An 18,296-nucleotide genomic window follows, 5' to 3' on the forward strand; every position below is an offset into this window, starting at 1 on the left:
TTCTCATCACACATGTACAAGATTTGTTATTCATGGTACAAAGTTACCATCTGTTGCCTTGACAGTCTTCTTTTAGCAGGCAGCAAATCCATTCATATCCCAAGTACCTTGAATTGCATTCCCGTATTACACTGCCCTTTGGATCGTTACAGGAGACCCAGCACTCAGGAGGAGAAACTGCGAGAGAGGACACTGATCTCTGGCAATGATAAAAAAACCCTAACAACACCCCCCACACCCTCCCCAAATAAAATAAAATAAAATAAAATAAAAACCACCCCACAAACAAAACCAACTAAAAACCCCCATGATTCTCCTTGAAAACCTGCCCCTGTACGATGTACCCTCTTCTGCATTGTAGCAATAGTCTTAAGTCATAAATTAGATTAGTCTTCCATCAAATAACTTAAAAAAAGGAATCGTAGCAGATCAGTTTTGTCTGGCGTGTCGCCAGTTAGCAGCCAGTTCACCTCGAGTCCCAGTCACACTGTTCAGAAACTGAGCTAGGAAATCACACAAATGCTGAAAGAAATAATCTTCACATCGATGCAGGATGTTTTCCAGGTTGTGGGGGCTCAGGGAGAGGGCAGACCTAGACGGGACCACGGGTCCTACGGACAGTGAGCAGGATGTAGGTCACGACTTGGAGGTGCACCGCACTCAGGAGACGCCAGCTGTGGCTTGTATTGCACAGGTAAGAAGGAAGCTCCTCCCGACAGCCTGCCACCTGCATCAGTGATCTCTGCACATCGGCAAGTTCACGAAGGTGAACACATTGAATTCTGTCATGATGGAGAAACACAGGAAGATGCCGTAAAGGGAAAGGCACACACACCCTAGCTTCTTGTCCAGTTTCCATTTGTTCATGTGGACGCCAAATACCTACAATAAACACAGAGTAAGGCACCAGAGCAGGAACATGTCCGATAGAATGCTAAGTCCCTTTCTGAACCAAGGGAGCACAATGACCTCACTGATCACAGAAGCAATCACAACGCAAGGAGTGCGCTGAGGAGCACAGCTGCAGTAAATCAGAGTAGCCCCTTCAACATCACAGAAGCCACACTGATTCCTCCTTCTGCACTCAAAGTGCTTCATGTGAGTCAAATGGATCCAAAACGCGCCCCTCTGCATCTCAACCTAGAGCCACACGGTCCAAGGCTGTGCTTGGCTCTGACAGTTTACTCCCATGCAGACCTCTGACACGAGGGAGCTGTGCTCCACACACAGGAGGACACCCTCCAGCAGCTGGTCTCCAGATTTGAAGATGCCACATGAATCCTCTCCTCTCTACCCAGCCTGCAGTGCTGGACGTGGACAGGTCAGGGATTTCACCACGAACACTCCCATGTCCAGGCACTGCTTGTTCTGATCTCTGCTGATCTCAGAAGGTACCTACAGAGGGCCAAAGCAAACTGTGTGGCATTTGGTCTACCTGTCCAATAGCAGAGCCATCTTATAATCTTTCAAGGGACCTGCTTCAGCTCCAGCATGAGCAGTAACTAATGGTTACTGAGGCGTCTCCCGGGCTCCTCACATGAAACATAAGGGAACTGTGAGAGCCACCTTGTGACAGCCATCACTTCTGTCCAAGTGCCAGATTAAGGGCTGGAGAAGTTTACAAAAGGAGTGACCATTCCTGTCCCCTTAATGACAGACTTTGCAACCACTATTATGCCCAAGGTGAGAGAGCAACAGGTGAAGAGAATGTCTGTAAAAATCACTCTTGTGGAAATGAAGAACAAAAGACTATATACATACTGTGACAAAAACAGATGCCAGCAGGAGACCAACAGAGTAGATAAGTCCTCTGCTGTTTAACCGAATCTGTAAGAGAAGGATGTTCATAAAACCATGTCACAATTTCCAGCAGCAATATTTCTCTCTGCTGATAATTCTGTAGTCCTGAACTGCTGAGTTTGCAATGCTGCCTTGCAATCTGTAACGCCGAGCCCGACCATTACACCACACATCATTCTGCCTACTCCCTATGCTAAGGAATAAGGAGCACTTTGAGCGTAGAATCCTTAGGACCCGGCAGCATTTCAAACTGTTCCACCCCATCACGGCCTCTGTAGCCCCTTACACCGTCACGTCGTGACATGTCCTGTTTGGCAATAGATTCCCCCGTGAGTCCTGGAGGAACAAACATGGAAAAGGAATGTTTGCATTCAGTCACCAATTAATGCTTCCCGGTGGGGGAAGACAAATGAGGACACACACAGCACCGATGCTCACCAGCACAGAGGCACACCAACGGCTCGTTTCCTGCAGGGCTGTGAGGAGATGCCCTCACTGAGGCACCTAGGCACAGCACCGGCTCTCAGGTAGCCCTCTCCATGGCACAGCCACAGTCACATCCAGCGTGTGTGTGGAGAGCCAAGCTGCAGGCCCTCAAAGCTGGGGAGCTAGCTATTTGCCACTTTTAGAGGAGGCTTTGAAGTCTCAGCAACGGCACTCACCCATGTCTTTAAACCCGAAATACATTTAAAAATGTGACTTTATGGGACATAAACCTCAAGCTACAAAAGAAGGCTACAGGGGGTAATGGCACCTCTCCGATCCCGTTCCTCAGCTAACACTGCACTCCTCAGTTTCCCATTCTTCTCTGGGGGAGCTTCACCACTGTCCCTTGGTGCCTTCTTTCATGACCTCCTGAACAGTATCACCTGCAGTATCGTCAAGGGAGCAGTCAGGCGGAGACTCTCAAGGCATTTCTGCAGGGCTGACTGTGAGAGGACGGACACGTCCTCCTAGGGAGGGTCGGCTTCTCCAGGGAAGCAACAAGGCAGCGGGAGGCTCTGGGCCAGATGCCTCGAGTGACCCAACTGTAAGTCCCCATACCACCTCATATCAGTTATTAACTTAAGGCCACCACAAGGTATCCCAGCCCCTTCTATTCCTCCCTGCACCTGCTGTGCAATGAGACCCTACCTGAAGTCCAGCTTCACCTGACAGTCACCAAACCCGGTTACTATTTGAAGTAGAAACCAAGTATTTCAGTTTCTTGGCAGGGATCAATATTGGCAAGAAATTGCATGAGTATTTCTCAGGGATGCTTTAGAGAAGAGCATAGTTACTTTTTCTGTAGCAGACTGTGATTCTGTGTGGTGTGGTTGTATTTCAGTCACACCACTCTGCTCTGGAGGTCAAACACCAAAGCTAAAGGCAGTGAGCTTCCTTAAACAGCCTGGTAGCCAATCCTTAAGTGCTTGTTTTGTCCTGCACTTGTACACAAGGAAAAGTAAAAACACTGGTCCCTTCCTGTAAATGATCTGCAGACAAGAAACAGTTCCCAAAATTAAAGTTTTTCTCTAACAGCTGGATTTCTTTCTTGCTTTTTTCCCCCTTTTATTTAAACTGGATTTAGTCCAATAAACAATTCAAACTGAACTTTTACACTATGGTGTTTTTTTCTGAACTGTCAACATGGAAAATAATGGTACACAGTGCATCACTGGCCACTTCTCAGTGCTCCCATCCTTCCAGTTAGACTACAAAGAAGCCCACTTGCAAGAGAAGTGGGTTCTGCTAGTTCAGCGATAAGGAGCACTGCAATTTGATGAAAGCCAGACTACTGAGGGACCTGTGTCACTCCGCATCAGTCAGGAAGAACATGGCACACTCATATAGCTCCCTCATCCCGAGCAACAATGAAGCTTCATTCCCCAAGGACAGCTGAGGGGAGAGAGTCTGACCTCCAAAGACAGGACTGTGGACTCTAAACCAAGCCTGCAACAAACACCACCCCTCCCAGGATCCTCTGCAAACCCACGCTGGAGACCAGGTGGGGCCTGCTGCATGCAGGCAGAACTGGAAGGACTTCTCTCTTCCCCTGTACCTGCTCAAGACTGAGCACAATGGTGCACTGCTGTCTGACAAACCACACTAAGCAAGTACAGGTCTTGCTCAGCTGCTGTACTGGGAGCTGTCACAGCACCCATACTCACAGCACCCCACCACTCTGCAGAGCTCCGTGCCACTCCAGATTTGCTGCTCTCTTGAAATACTCTCTTACACAAATGGCACATTTTCCTTCTTTACCAATTTTTACCATCATAAGAAAGGCTGCAGCTGTGATGACCCTTTGTCCTTAAAGGTGTTGCAGGATTTAAGACTGTAAGTGTATGTATGTACAGCAGGACCACTGCATTCCTACAGCCACTGTGTGTAAAACACAATATTCTCACTGGACTGCCAAGGATTTGGATTGCCTCAGGGTGCCAAGGCCAATTCTGGGGCTGTCTTCACAACTCCAGGTGAAAATCCCACTGTTAATGCCAAGTGCAGGTCGTAAGGGGCGTACAGGAGGAAGGGTGTTTTTGCAGCGATGGAAGGAGTCTCTAAGACCACAGCAGCTCTGTCCCCAGTCCTGAGCACACCTTCAAGTCTTGCTGAAACAAGACCTGCTCTGGGGATGAGAGGCAATATCAGGCTCTGACCCAGAAGACCTCTTCTCTGCCACCCTGTCACACAAAGAAGCCAGGACAAGCTCACCTGGGGGCTCTGTGCTCCCTGCACAGACAGACCAGTCACTGCATTGCTTCTGCTCCTGCTCACCTGAGCAGTCCATACCTGACAGCCAACATGGATTTCCATTTTAGTTACTCTCAAATGCAAAGAAAAACCCTTAAACTAACTCCGTGTAACTAAACTACACATTTGAAGCCACCTTCCCTGCTCTCCCATGTGAGAAGCAGCGGGCTAGGAAAGACAGATACTATTGTACAATGAATTCCTGTCTGGATTTCAGTCAGGAATTCTGTCTGGCCAGTGCCAGTACCTGTAGAAACCGTCAGCGTGAAATACATCAACCGGAAAAGAATCCCCAGGAACAGGAAGCAAACGAAGCAGCTGGGATCACTTCAGCATGGAAAATGCCTGAATTCAACCTAAAGTGCAGACACTGCTTCTCAGTTACATCATTAGCCTCCAGAAAGCCAGCAGCCATGTGGAAAGAAGGGGCCATTCCACAGGGCCCCATGTCTAAGTTGCTGAGGACGGTGCCTCCAAAGCCAGGTGTTGGGGGCTGCTCTCTGAGGACGCTCTGCGAGGCTCCTCCCTGGGGGTCATTCAGGGGAATGGAAGTCGCAATTGAGGATTATTAGAAGGTAGACAGCATCTGCTATTTATTTATGACAGGTTTACCCATCTAACAGTAACACACGCCATGCAAACCTGGTGACCCCTTCGTCAGCGTGGGCGCCGAACGTACCTTGCAGTGGGGCTACAGGAGGACACTTCAGTTTCGCTCCAGGTGAACAGTTCTCAACCTGGAGTTAACTAGCAACACTGGGACCTAGCCCAGCTCCCACTCTTGTGCAAAGCAATCAGCTATTAATTAGCCTAAATAACAAAAACTCCCCTTTATGAAGCTTGGCTATGCCCACAGAAAGAAAGGGCCTCTTGGCAAGGGGGAAAGGATCTTTTCCAATGCAGTTTTCATTTTCCAATGCTTTTTGCTCTAAAAAACTTGGGACTGCTTCTTAGGGTCTTCCCCTAATAGCTCATTCTACCACGGGACAGCAGGATAAAAGCCCTTCCATGTACACAGTAAAGGGTGGTTTCCTTGGGCAACCAAATGCTAGCTGTGGAATGCACTTTGTCATGAAGCTCATATGACTGAACTGGATACATATCACAGCTGGACCTTCTGGAAGAAAAAGTGCAACCTTCTGGGTTAAAAAACCTTCCTGGTGAGCTCAAAGCACTGCAAAAGCTGTGCACAATTCCAGATGTTTCCACTGGCATCTCACTGCCAGGCCGTGGAGCAGGGAGAAGGGGACAGGCAGAAGGGCTAATGAGAAATCAGGGAAAGAGCTGGGACAGACAGACACGGGTGCAGCCTGTCCTCAGGAGCAGATCTGCCCTGGGACAGCTGGGAGATGGATTCCAGGGCTGGGGGCTGGGTGTCATTCCAGATGCACTGGCCCTGCAGGACACAGCTCTGGAGTTACTCTACGTGCACAAAGATATCCCAGTTACTTTGGCTTGCTGCTTGTGCACAGAGCAGCTCTGCACAGCATGCTCAGGGAGCCCAGCTGTGTGATGCATCGCTTGCTTGGCACGGGCAGTAAGCCTGAGCTCACGGGGCTTTCACACGTGTGGAGAAGGGCAGACATACAGCCAGGCACCAGGATTATTTAACACAGCCCTGGAGCAAGCTGACTTACACCAGGAGGAAACCTCCCTCGTAGCAGAAACGATTCCTGTTTAAGCCTGTGGTCCCGACACTTCTTGCTGTAAAGGTTTCTTGGAGTGATGCAGTGCTCTGAGATACTTGCAGACTTTACAGCTCTCATTGAGAAGGGAATGAAAGCTGCCTGTGTTCATTCAGGTCCAAAATGTAATGGTTGTCTGGTCTCTGAGGGATGTTTTTTGCTAAATATCCTCAGTCCAACAGACAAAGATCTTGGAGATAGATGAAACTCACTGCTGAGCATTTTGGGGACTACAGCCTGGATATTTGGGGAGATGTCCTGCAATAGACCTTGCACTGGCAGTAGAAGGAGTTTCCAGTGTCAGATCAGCCAGCAGCATCTTCCCAGACACACAGGTTGACTACAGCCCTCCCCACTTACTACAGGTGAGGGAGGCAGGCTTCAGCCAACAGCCTGCAACTGAATTCTTGCACCAAGAGTAGCCAGCAGACTGCTGCCAGAGCTCTGGGCTAGCCTATGCCTAGCTCTGGAAACAGCTATCTGGAAGCCCTCATTCTCACTATCACTGCTGCTCCTTATCTAACGCCAAAACAGGGACATACAGTTCAAAGGAGACAGGTTCAGATCTGCTCTGAGTCTGCTGGAGCTCTGCACAGCATTGTGCTGATTGGCACACAGCAGAGGTTTCTCATCAGAACAAAACAACAGGCTAACAGCTTCCCCCTGTTTTATCCTACCTGCTAATGCTGCAGGTTTCCCCACAGTCCCCTCCTGTTTGGCCCAGGTCTACACTGCAGCCAATGCATTCCACACCTTTCCCGTAAGCCTGCAGCTCTGCAAACACAGCTTTAACTGGCAAACTCTTCCCCTTCTGCTGATTATGGCTGTAGCCTGCCCTATTTCTTATGATGACTTCTGACTCTGAGCACAGGAGCTCAAAGAGAGCCTGAAATTTGGTACAAAAGATTAAGAAAAATTCATCCCTGATCTGTCAAATTAGGGTTGGGCAGCCTTCTGTTGTGGGTTTGCCTGGCTGGGTTCTGGTGGTGGAGGAGGGGGCTGCAGGGGGGGCTGCTGCAAGGAGCAGCCAGAAGCTCTCTGCAGCCCCACAGAGCAAACCCCAGCCGGCTCAAGGCGGAGTCATTGCTGACCAAGAGCCCATCAGCGATGGTCACAGCGCCTCTGGGAGTCACAGTGAGGAGAGAAAATCCACCAGCAGCTGCTTTGCGCTCCCAGAGAAGGGAGTGAGAAGGTGTGAGAAGCTGTGCAGGCACCAAGGTGGGAGGAAGGGGGATAGGAGGTGCTCCAGGTGCCAGAGAGAAAGATGCCCCAGCAGCCCCTGGAGAAACCCATGGTGGAGCGGGTGTCCCCCTGCAGCCCATGGACCAGACCCCACCTGCAGCCTGGGGAGAGGCCCCACGCTGGAAGGAGCAGGGGGAGACACAGGGAAGATGCTGTGACAGGGGACAAGTGGCATTTCCTGCAAGAGGCAACAGAACAGGTTTTCTCAGGGTGTGCAACAACAAGGTTCAGGGAAAACAAGGCTAGCCAAACACTGGAAATTCACAGTGAGGGAGGAGATAATGCCAATTTTTTAGTGAAGAGCAGAAAAAGGGTCTTCTTAATTACAGAAGGAAAAGCTCAGTTCTCTGTTCATTTAAGAATAGGAAATGCTTCTTTCCCAGGAGAGAACAGACTGCAGACACAGCACGCCTGTCATACTGCAAGGAGGAAAAATCCACATTTCCAAGCTCTCCTTTGAGTTCTGGCTTGTACCTATTGCCTAAAGCAGGCCAGGAAGACTCTTCATCTTGACTGATCACACGTTCAAGGTCCGCAAGTCCAAAATCTACCCTGTCTGAATTTGAAGGGAGACTCTGTCCCTGATTCTTGTGTACCAAATACAAAGATCCTGCCACCAGCTCCAGCTATTCCCACACAGTAAGGATCCAAGGCTGAAGCTGAATAACAGACAAAAAACAATGGAAATAAAAGAAATGCAATTCTTGAGTGCTCTTCTTGCAGTTGCTGAAGGAAAAACAAAGAGCTGTTGCCAAAACCCAAACTGATTTTGGTCCAAGGTCCAAAAAAATTACCTCATCCAGGAATATGAGAAGGATCCTGCTGCATTTCCAGTCCCTTGGCTGAGAAAGCAGCAGGCCCTCTGTCTGTCTGGGGATCCTTTTCCTGCGGTGTCTCTGCCTGGCAGCAGAAACTCAGTGTAAATCCTGCATTCCCCAGGTCCTGCCATTAAATGGGTCTCAAGAACTGGAACTTCAGAAATGGGATGAATTCCTGCATGTTTCAATGGAATTCCCTTCTTGGATATTTTTTGAGACTCCCAAGGAAGTGCCCTGGGTTTGCTCTGTGTCACACAATTCACTTTGCAAAGGGTGCAGGCCCTGGAGCCCGTAACACGGAGTGCTGCACACAGACACTGGAGTTCTGGGGCAAGGAACACAGGGGGTATGGCTGGAGAGACTCCCCGTGTTGTTAGGAGCTCTGGAAGGAACCGGGCACTTTGCTCTAGGACAGGGTAACCATCCCTGTCTTCCCGTCAGGGAACCAGGGAGCAGATGCACTCAGCACACATGAACTTTCCAGTGAGCTGGAGGGCCCAGTTAGTGGGGTCAGCGTGCACCAGCTGCTATGCCCACCCATAGCTTTTTGGGATCAGCCAGCAAGGTAATCAATTAATACCTGCCAGGCTGTGCACTGCTGCTGCAGTGATATCAATACACCACATGCAGATGCTAACGTGACAGCTGGAAGGAGTCACAAGAGCTGCAACTGCCTTAACAGCCTGTTTGTTACACTGCACCTCCTCCCTGCTCTCACCAACAACTTAACTTTGCTACAGTCTCCTTACACTAAATATTCTGGGGAGGCAGTCGTAGGTTTCCATGGCTAAACAGAAGTAACTGTGATGCAGCAAGCTCTTTCTGTCTTTCACAGATCTCTCCTTCCCTCCATACACAAGATGGGCATCGTGCTGGCTTGGAGGAGCTCCTCTTCCAGAGGACACGCTACCAAGGCCAATTTGGATCTTGTCACCTGGCCAAGAAGCAGCACTGTGTTGGCTGAGAAATTCTGAACAACAGTCACAGCTGGTGGACAGGCAGGTTGGCCTGAGCCTGTGAACCCCCACTGGCCAGCAAGCCTTCTCCTGCAATGGCCCAAGGCTCTGCCCAACGGCCCACAGGGAGCAGGAGCTCCTCATCTTCTGCCCCTCGGTGCCAGGCACATCAGTGGGGTTCCCTGAAGGAAAAACAGCACCCTGCAGCTCTTAATGCTATCACCAGGCTGCTCCTAGCCCAGCTAACTCTAGCTTTTTCTGGCAACTCAGTAATACTTCAGAAATTAATTACTAATAACAGGGGGAATGGAGGAGGGAACTTTGTCTGTTTTGAAGTCCAATTATCCAAGGATTTGGAGAGAACCCCAAGAACTGCAAGTGAAAACTGAGGAAACTCTTTGCTAGTGGTGGGGCTGTTTCCAAGACTGCCCTTTCCAACCACGTGCTCGCACTGCACAATGAACACTGTGGGGGTGCGAAACAGTGGCGACCTTGTTCCTTCACAGAAACCATCTGCTGCTGCTCAGCCACTTGTTTTCATCCTTTTCCGCAGAAATACAGATGAGCTACAGATAAGAAGGTCCTGAAAGAAAAGAGATTTTATTCCTCCAGCACTGCTTCCTTCTGACACTCCTGTATTTGAGAGGAGACCCAAGGAACTACAGCCTGACCTTGATCCCTGGGAAGGTGATGGAGCAAAAAATCCTGGATCCACTTCTAAACACAGGAAGGACAAGAAGGTGACTGTGAGTAAGACTCAGGTTTTATGGAGGAGAAATCACATCCACCCAGCCCGATAGCCTTCTGTGATGAGATAGACTTGCTGGCTGAGGGAAGAGTGACTGTTTAGTATCTTCAGACCTGTTTAATATCTTCAGTCCTGTTTAATATCTTCATCAACGACCTTGACGAGGGAATAGCATCCAGCCTCAGCAAGTACTCGATGATATAGAGCTGGGAGGAGTGGCTGACACACAGGAACACTGCGCTGCCATCCAGAGAGACCTGGACAGGCTGCAGAGCTGGGCATTAAGAAACTGGATGAAGTTCAACTAAAGCAAGTGTAAAGTCTTGCACCTGGGAAGGAATAACCGTCTGTATCAGTACAGGCTGGGGGTGACCTGCTGGAGAGGAGCTCTGCGGAGAAGGACCTGGGGGTCCTTGTGGGTGACAGGTTGGCCATGAGCCAGCAGTGTGCCCTGGGGGCTGAGAGAGACAATGGGATCCTGGGGGGCATCAGGAGGAGTGTGGGCAGCAGGTCACAGGAGGGGATCCTCCCCCTCTGCTCTGCCCTGGTCAGGCCCCACCTGGAGTGTTGTGTCCAGTGCTGGGCTCCCTGGGATAAAAAAGACGGGGATCTCCTGGAGAGAGTCCAGAGGGGCTACAGAGATGATGAAGGGCCTGGAGCATCTCCCCTGTGAGGAAAGGCTGAGTGAGCTGGGACTGTCCAGCCTGGAGAAAAGACGACTAAGCGGGGGACCTTATTGATGTTTATAAATATCTTCAGTATGGGATGCAGGGGGAATGGGCAGCCCCTTCTCAGTGTCTGTGGGGACAGGACAAGGGGCAATGGCTGCAAGTTGGAGCACAGGGAGTTCCACACCAACAAGTGGAAGAACTTTTCCCCAGTGAGGGTGAGAGAGTCCTGGGACAGGCTGCCCAGGTGGTGTGGAGTCTCCATCTCTGGAGAGATTCCAGCCCCGTCTGTACGCCAACCTGTGCAACCTGTCCTAGGGAACCTGCTCTGGCAGGGGGGTTGGACCTGATAAGCTCTCCAGGTCCCTTCCAATCCCCATGATTCTATGATTCTATGATTCTATGTTGTTATGTTGACTTCAGCCAGGCTTCTGACGCCGTCTCTCATGCACCCTCACCAACAAACAGAGGAAGAACAGGCTAAAGTGGACAGCAGACTGGTAACCGGCTGAACCGCTGTGCTCAGAGCCCAGCTGGAGGGGGGACACTCCTGGTTTACGCCAGGGGTCATTCCTGCTGCAGGTGTCTGATAAAGACCTGGGTGATGGGGTGGAGAGCACCCTCAGGGAGTTTCCAGCTGATGGGAAATGGGGAGGGTGGCTGATGCACACCAGAGGGTTGTGTTGCCATCCAGAGGGACCTGGGCAGGCAGGAAACACAAACGTCAGCAATGGGAAGTGGGAAGCCCTGTCCCTGGGGAAGAATAACCCCCTGCACTAGCACAGGCTGGGGCTGGGCAGACACAAAGTAGCTTGGCATAGAAAGACCTGCTGATCCTGGTGGGATATCAAGCCGAATTCCACAATGCACCCTTGTGGCACAGAGCACCAACAGCACCCTGGGCTGCACCAGAAGTGCTGCCAGACAGTAAAGGGAGAAGATCCTTCTCTGCTCAGCACTGAGGAGACACATCTGGAGTGCCTGGTCCAGTTCTGGGCTCTTCAGCACACAGAAGATACATACTTCCTGGCGTGAGCCCAGTGAAGGCCTGCAAGGATGACATGGAGGGACTGCAGCATCTGGTACACGAGAGGCTGAAGGAGCTGGGACTGTTTGGCTGGGAGAAGGTAAGATTCAGGGGGGTCTTATCGACATATATAAATACTTATGGTGGGAGCGGACAGTGAAGGTGCAGCCAGACTCACTTTAAATACAGCAATTCCATTTAACCATTACGACACCTTCTTGCTGTGAGAGTGGCCAAACACTGAACAAGCTGCTGAGAGCAGGAGTGCAGCCTCTGTCCCTGGAGACACTCAAGCCCCAGATGGACATGGTCCTGAGCGTCCCGCTCCATCTGCCCCTGCTCTGAGCAGAGGGTTGAGGACTACACAATCTCCAGAAGTTCTTGCCAAACTCAACAATCCTGTGATTCTCCAGTTTTTCAACTCTGCGTTCACTTAGTGACTGTAACTGAGAGTCTTGCTTCCATACTACACTGCCCTTTGAGTGCTGTTCAGCTAACAGCAACTTTCCCCTGAGACGTCATCCATCTCCTGCTCCACCTTCTCAAAGGGAGCTTGCAACAACTTACGGGTGCCAAGGGTATCTCTTATCATTTGGGAAGTGAAGGAAGGTTTCATCAGTGTCAGGTGGTTCTCCTCTAATAGGAAAGCTCTGCCGTTTTCCCTGGGGATGATCACACTCTCCAATATCATCTGACAGCTTCCTTCACCTTCCAGCATGTTAACAGTCTAGAAACCTTAGAATTTTTCTTACCAAAAGCCCTGCAGGTCTGCTTTATCCTTTACTTCCCATCTATATGTTTATCCCATCTGTCTTATTAAAAACAGCACCATTCTCCTTATTTGAAACATATTCAAGTGTGTGAAAATGCATATATTCTAGTAAGTATACACTTATTTCAGCACAGACTGCTGCCTTTGAGGAGGAAAGGGAAGCTCTTGTCCTCCAAAGGACAGGGAATACTCACTGGCAATTAACTGCCACTTCTCCAAGATCCTAGCAGAGGAAAACAATTCCTTTAAATTCAACCCACAGAATTTGGGACTTTCTGTTTTTCTAAATAGATCTGTGTTGTAACAAAACACAAACAAATGAATGGAGAAGAATCATGTGAAGACAGGTGAGACTTACATATGATCCGTAGTTCACTGCCAGGGTCTGCAGAGCCCACGGGAGGCCCAGGCCAATTAGAATATCAAACACATTGCTGCCGATGGAGTTGGACACAGCCATGTCCCCCATGCCTGCAGGGATGGAAACCACATGCACTCAGACAGCGCTCTGAAGAGTCTGTCAGCTCTTATACAGATCTCAGCTAACCCAGACAGCTTCCACAGATTAAAGCAGAGAGCTAAGGGAGATCCCCCTCACGCCACCCCTTCCCTTTCCCCTGTGCCCTCCCCGCCATACAAGGCCGGAAGGGTCAAAGGGGCTGAATCCACATTCTAGGATCATTTGAGAACTCTCCTGGACTCATTCTCCAGTGCTGTGGAGGCCCTGGCACCCAGCCCTGCCAGCTGCAACCTGCCAGCACTCTTGTGCCATGCCCAGTGGGAATCACAGGATGTGTCAGGTGGGAAGGGTCCTTCAAAGCCCATCTAGTCCCACCCCTGCAGTGACAGGGATATCTCCACCCAATCAGGTCGCTCAGAGCCCCATCCAGCCTGACCCTGGCTGTCTCCAGGGATGGGGCCTCCACCACCTCTCTGGGCAACTTGTGCCAGTGACCCACCACCCTCAGAAGGAAGAACTTCTTCCTAAAACCCAACCTAAATCTCCCCTTTTCTAGTTTAAACCATCACCCCTCGTCCTGTTGCTCGATGCCCTCGGGAACAGTTCTCCCCCAGCTTTCTTGTACTATCTGACAATCTGTGTCTTTAAGGAAGTTTACCCAGAGATACTGAAGAAAACCAGGGGGATTGTTTGCTCTCAAATGTTTGTCAATAAATAAATAATGAAGAGGCTGGAGGACAGCCTGAGGGCAGCAGTCAGGATCAGCACTGCCCAGTACCAATCACTGGATGAATATATGAAGGGGTCTGGTCTCCACTGTAAAGGTTCATAATTACAAAAACAGAAAGCAAACTTCATAAACAATTTTGAAACTTTTAAAAAATCTATTTTAAAGTGTAATTTAAAAGTTATTTAATATTTTCAAGGAGAACACCTGTGCTCATCTGTGCAGTCCTAGTTGAGCAGCAGGCAGGTAAACCCAGGATGCATGAGCATTGGTTGGAAACACTGGACAGGCAGAAAATCCAGATGCCTCTTTTCAGGAGGTTAAGGTGAATTAGAAGAATTTAGTGCAAGCTCCTGCTTTTTTTTTTTTATTCCCCTCCTTGTGCATACTAGAAGCAAATTAAGTGACTTGAAAAAACTGATGTGGACACTCAACAGAAAGGTACTTTGGACTCAGAGAAGGTGACTGTTTGCATCAGTAGCACTTTCAAGCACACTGGTCAGAAGTGAGGATCTTTATGGTATTCTCTTAGTCTACCCTGTGTTCTGGATTTATATTGCTTCACTGGAACTAAGATATTTTCAGCCACATTCCTAAAGGGTCTCCTCCCTCACATGCTTCATTCTGGGCATGTCCAAATGAATGTTGTATCGATGCCCACTACTGTGGTGAGCACAACCAACCACGAGGAAACTACATTTTCCCAGAATCTGAAGGCTGTTATTAAACAGGTGTTATTAAACAGTGGGGCTTCTGATACTTTACTGACCCACATCGGCTTCTGGGCTGGACTCATGAGATGATGTCTCTGGGAAGCCTGTTAAGTAGCTGGTGGTTTCACTGGAGAGCCATTGTTCCTGTTCCTCAGAGTGGTACCGACCACTTTCTTTTTCTCTTAACCCACCTGTAGCTGCAGACACAAGGGGAAAGCTTCCCCTAAAACCAGCAGTATCTCCCAGTCCTTTTGGCTGCAGGGGAAAGCTGGAAGCGACCTGGACCTTCACACTACTGTACCTCTGACACTGAAATGAATCCAGATGTTGGGACACCTGGGGAAGGCCTGAAGCTGAGAAGTCTGCCAAAACCAGTCCCACACCATCATCAGGAAACCATCAGTTCCTTCGCAATAGCAACACAATTAAATTCCCTTCTTGTTTTAAATTGCAGCCTCATGAAAAAGTCTCTGACTGCTTTCACATTCAGACAACATCTGTGCTACCTGAAGAAGAGGAGGACAGGGGGGACCACTTCCACATGTGACCCCTCTGTGAGGAACCCACCTTGCCTTGCCACGATAAGGCTTGCCATGCAGTCCGGCACACTGGTCCCAGCTGCCAGGAACGTGATGCCCATGATGACATCTGGAATTCCCAGCGTGTAGCCAATGATTGTCACCTAAGGAGAGGAATTACATCTGTCAAGCTGTTTACAAGAATTCACATCAGAGACCAGCTTGGCCCAGCCCTGCCAAGATGCTGTGAGACAGGGTTACCCCTCAGTGCAAACTGACACTCTCTTTACAGAGGAGCAGTGACCAGCTTTCTTGGTATATCTGTCACCTGGCAGAGGACAGCACTGGCCTGCTACGTGCCCTCTTTGGTTAGCTGCTTCTCACCTTTCAGCCACAATTTTCCTGACATAAGTCTGGAACAAAGACTAGTTGGTGGCCTGCTGCCCTCTGCAACAAGTCTCCTGATGCTAGCTGACCTTTGCAGCTATGATTACATAAAAATAAGAGCAAGCAGAGTCTAAAACCGGCCCGTGGTTCATTGTACCATGAAATCTCTCTATGCAGGAACAAATCCCCAAGAGATTAAAACTAAAGGAAGGAAGGTTCAGATTAGATATTGGGGGGAAGTTTTTTCCAGAGAGAGTGGTAAGGGGCTGGAAGGGGCTGCCCAGAGAGGGGGTGGGTGCCCCGTCCCCTGGGGGTGTTCAAGGCCAGGTTGGATGGGGCCCTGGGCAACCTTGTGTAGTTCCAGGCCTGGAAGTTGGTGTCCCTGCCTGTGGCAGGGGGTTGGAGCTCTGTGATCCTTGAGGGCCCTTCCAACCCATGCCATTCTATGATTCTATGACTTCAAACAACTCCCACTGGCAGAGAGAAGACACTTTTAACCTCCTCTTTCCTTTGTGGTGCAGCCTGGGATAAATCAGTGTGCTTCAAATACATTAATGCTTCAAAACTGGATGCCTTTGTCCCACGATGCCCATTTCCTGTCAGCCACGTCTAATCGCTCCCCTGCAGCTCTGCAGCACACTCCAGAACCGGGAACTGTACGTTAGCAGCAGCCCAGTGACCCTGAGGCTCTGGTATTCCAGCTGTGGAAAGCTGGGATAGCTTTTTTCCCCTTGAAACGCCCCCCCCCCCGCCCCTCGCAGATGAACAGCAGAAGAAAACAAACAGCTTTCAATTTCATCAGGTTAACACCTTACTGAGAACAAACAAATAAAACCCCTCTTTGGTAACTCTCTCCTTAGTTCCCAGGGAAAAGCCTGGCATTCATAGTTGTGTTTAATAAAAGAATTGATTACAAAGGCAGTGAAGATTCCTCTGTTGCCACCCACATCCCAGCAGTGGCCAATGCTGGACCGAGGTACCTTCCTGCTCCTCGGATCCCTGTGCAGAGACAGCCTGCGAGCCGTGCGCTCCATGGCAAGGGCAGCAGTCCAAACCCAGGCTTCCCCTGAGACCCTCTCTTGATGCCAATGCCCTGCCACTGTCTGGTCTGCTTAGGAGTACAGACCACCTCAAAAGAAACACAGCCCACGCTCCTAGCGAGGACAACTCACACTTTTCACCCACAGACATGGTGTAGCGTAAGGCCTGCAGCAAGCTAACAGCTTCAGTGACCTAGCCAGCACACAAGACATCTCCCTTGTGAACTGGCCACCAAGGGTGCTTGGCTTTCCTTGTGTTCCCTGTTATTTATCCACTTCTGCCTTTAAGATAATGAGGTAGAATAAAGTCCCTGTCCATTAGATGTGCAAGAATTTGGCTGAGTGTCACACTTTTGTTCATGCAGACTTCAAAGTGTTATTCACAACTCTGTCTCTGAGGAAAGGCAAAGCTCCCACAGACAGATTCCTCCCAGCGCCAGGGCCTGCACACTGCCTGCACAACAAGGAGGTGTTCAGCTTTCTTCCCTCCTTAAAGAACCTGGGTGAAATTCCAGCCCTGAGTCAGGTTACAAGGCCATGTCTACTGGCCCCTGATGTCCTTCTCTCTGTGTGGGCAGGTTTAATATGGATGCAGACTCAAGGGTTCTCATTTAAAAATTCATGTAAAAATTTCTGCAAGTTTCTTTAAGCTGACAAACCCCACCCCTGTTGCCTCTCCCAGGCAGTGATTTCTGCTGTAGTTGGTACGCACCATCCACACCATCATGTAAGAGAAAGCTGCAATCCAGAGGGTGGAAGAAGCAAAGGTAACCATGAACCATTTCTCCAAGTGGGGTTTGTTACAGTTGGGCACTGTGAAGTACAGGACAAAGCTCAATGGCCATGTAAAGAGCCACTTTAGGATTTCTATCTTGCCAGCTGTAAAACAAAAAGAGAAACAATCACAGTTCCAGTCTGCTTCAGTCCAGGAGGTTATTTTCTGTTAGTGTCAGCAAGCAAGATGCCAGGGACACCTCACCTAAGAGCTAGTCAAGCAGATAAGGGCAAGACATTCCTTGTTTGGAAGTCTAGTCTATGATGGCAGAGATGGAAGGGCAGAGAGGGGAGTGGGGAGGTTATCAAGAGGTCAGAGCCTCCCTGCTACCCTCCACAGGCCAAGTTCTGACAAGCACCACATGAAAGGCAAGGTCTAAGAGGAGATCTGATCCATATTCAATCACTTAACAGGAGACCACAGAAAAGATGGAACCAGACTCTTCACAGAAATGCACAAGGAAATAAGAGCCATGGACTCCACTTGCAGTAAGGGGAATTCAGAACAGATGGCATTGCCCATTTTGGGGTTTTGTGTGTTTTTTCTTTTCCTACTGCACGGGTGGTCAAGCACTGGAGTACCTATACTAAATGCTGTGGGCTCTCCGTCCTTACAGATCACCCAAACTTAAATGGACAAAGACACAGGTACACCTGCTCTGACCAGGGGTTTGAAGCAGAGATCTCCAGAGGCCCATGCCAACCTTTCCCGTCCTATGTACCCAGTGTCACGGCCCAGAGAACATCTAAATTTCTCTCTTTAAGGCTCAGGACTAGAGACCTGATGGGGTAAGAGCAAAAAGGGCATCGCCATCCTGCATGTGCAGTGCTCAGCAACCTGTGGCGCAGGTGGTTTTTGTAAGTCACAGGGCTATTCTGACCTTCTAAGCCCTCCAGAAACAGTGAGGAGACACTTCTCACCCTTCAAAAGATACATCTTCTTTTGTCTCTGCCCCACACTGGCGCTGACACTGCGTCTCCATGAGCACCACACCTCACCACCGAGGTAAGAGAGCACCTCATTCCCCAGCAAAGGTAAGGCCAAGGTGCAGACGAATCTGCCAGTGGTCCCACCATTCTCTGCTTGCTCCGTAGTCAGCAGGGAGAAATGGGGCTCTCCAGAGAAGGACCCAGGTTTTGGGGGCAGAAAGCACCCCAGGGAGATTGCTGCCTCCCCCCTCTCATTGCAACAGCAGCGCCAGGGCAGCGCACAAGCTGCAGCCTA

The 18,296-nt window shown here is 49.8% G+C and overlaps 1 protein-coding gene across 1 annotated transcript in view; it reads right to left on the reverse strand.

The window, feature by feature from the left end:
- Positions 1-732: 732 nt before the first annotated feature.
- Positions 733-18,296, reverse strand: part of SLC24A3 (solute carrier family 24 member 3) — a gene marked incomplete at both ends in the record, with an annotated part of 148,814 nt that continues 131,250 nt past the window's right edge. The window contains 5 exons of the mRNA XM_084262148.1: positions 733-882; positions 1,762-1,827; positions 12,811-12,923; positions 14,920-15,034; positions 17,010-17,176. Of these exons, the coding sequence (XP_084118274.1) occupies positions 733-882; positions 1,762-1,827; positions 12,811-12,923; positions 14,920-15,034; positions 17,010-17,176 (611 nt within the window). The remainder of the gene's footprint in view (positions 883-1,761; positions 1,828-12,810; positions 12,924-14,919; positions 15,035-17,009; positions 17,177-18,296) is intronic.

Source organism: Gallinula chloropus, assembly GCF_964237585.1.
Source record: "Gallinula chloropus genome assembly, chromosome: 3".
Taxonomy (NCBI): Eukaryota; Metazoa; Chordata; class Aves; order Gruiformes; family Rallidae; genus Gallinula; species Gallinula chloropus.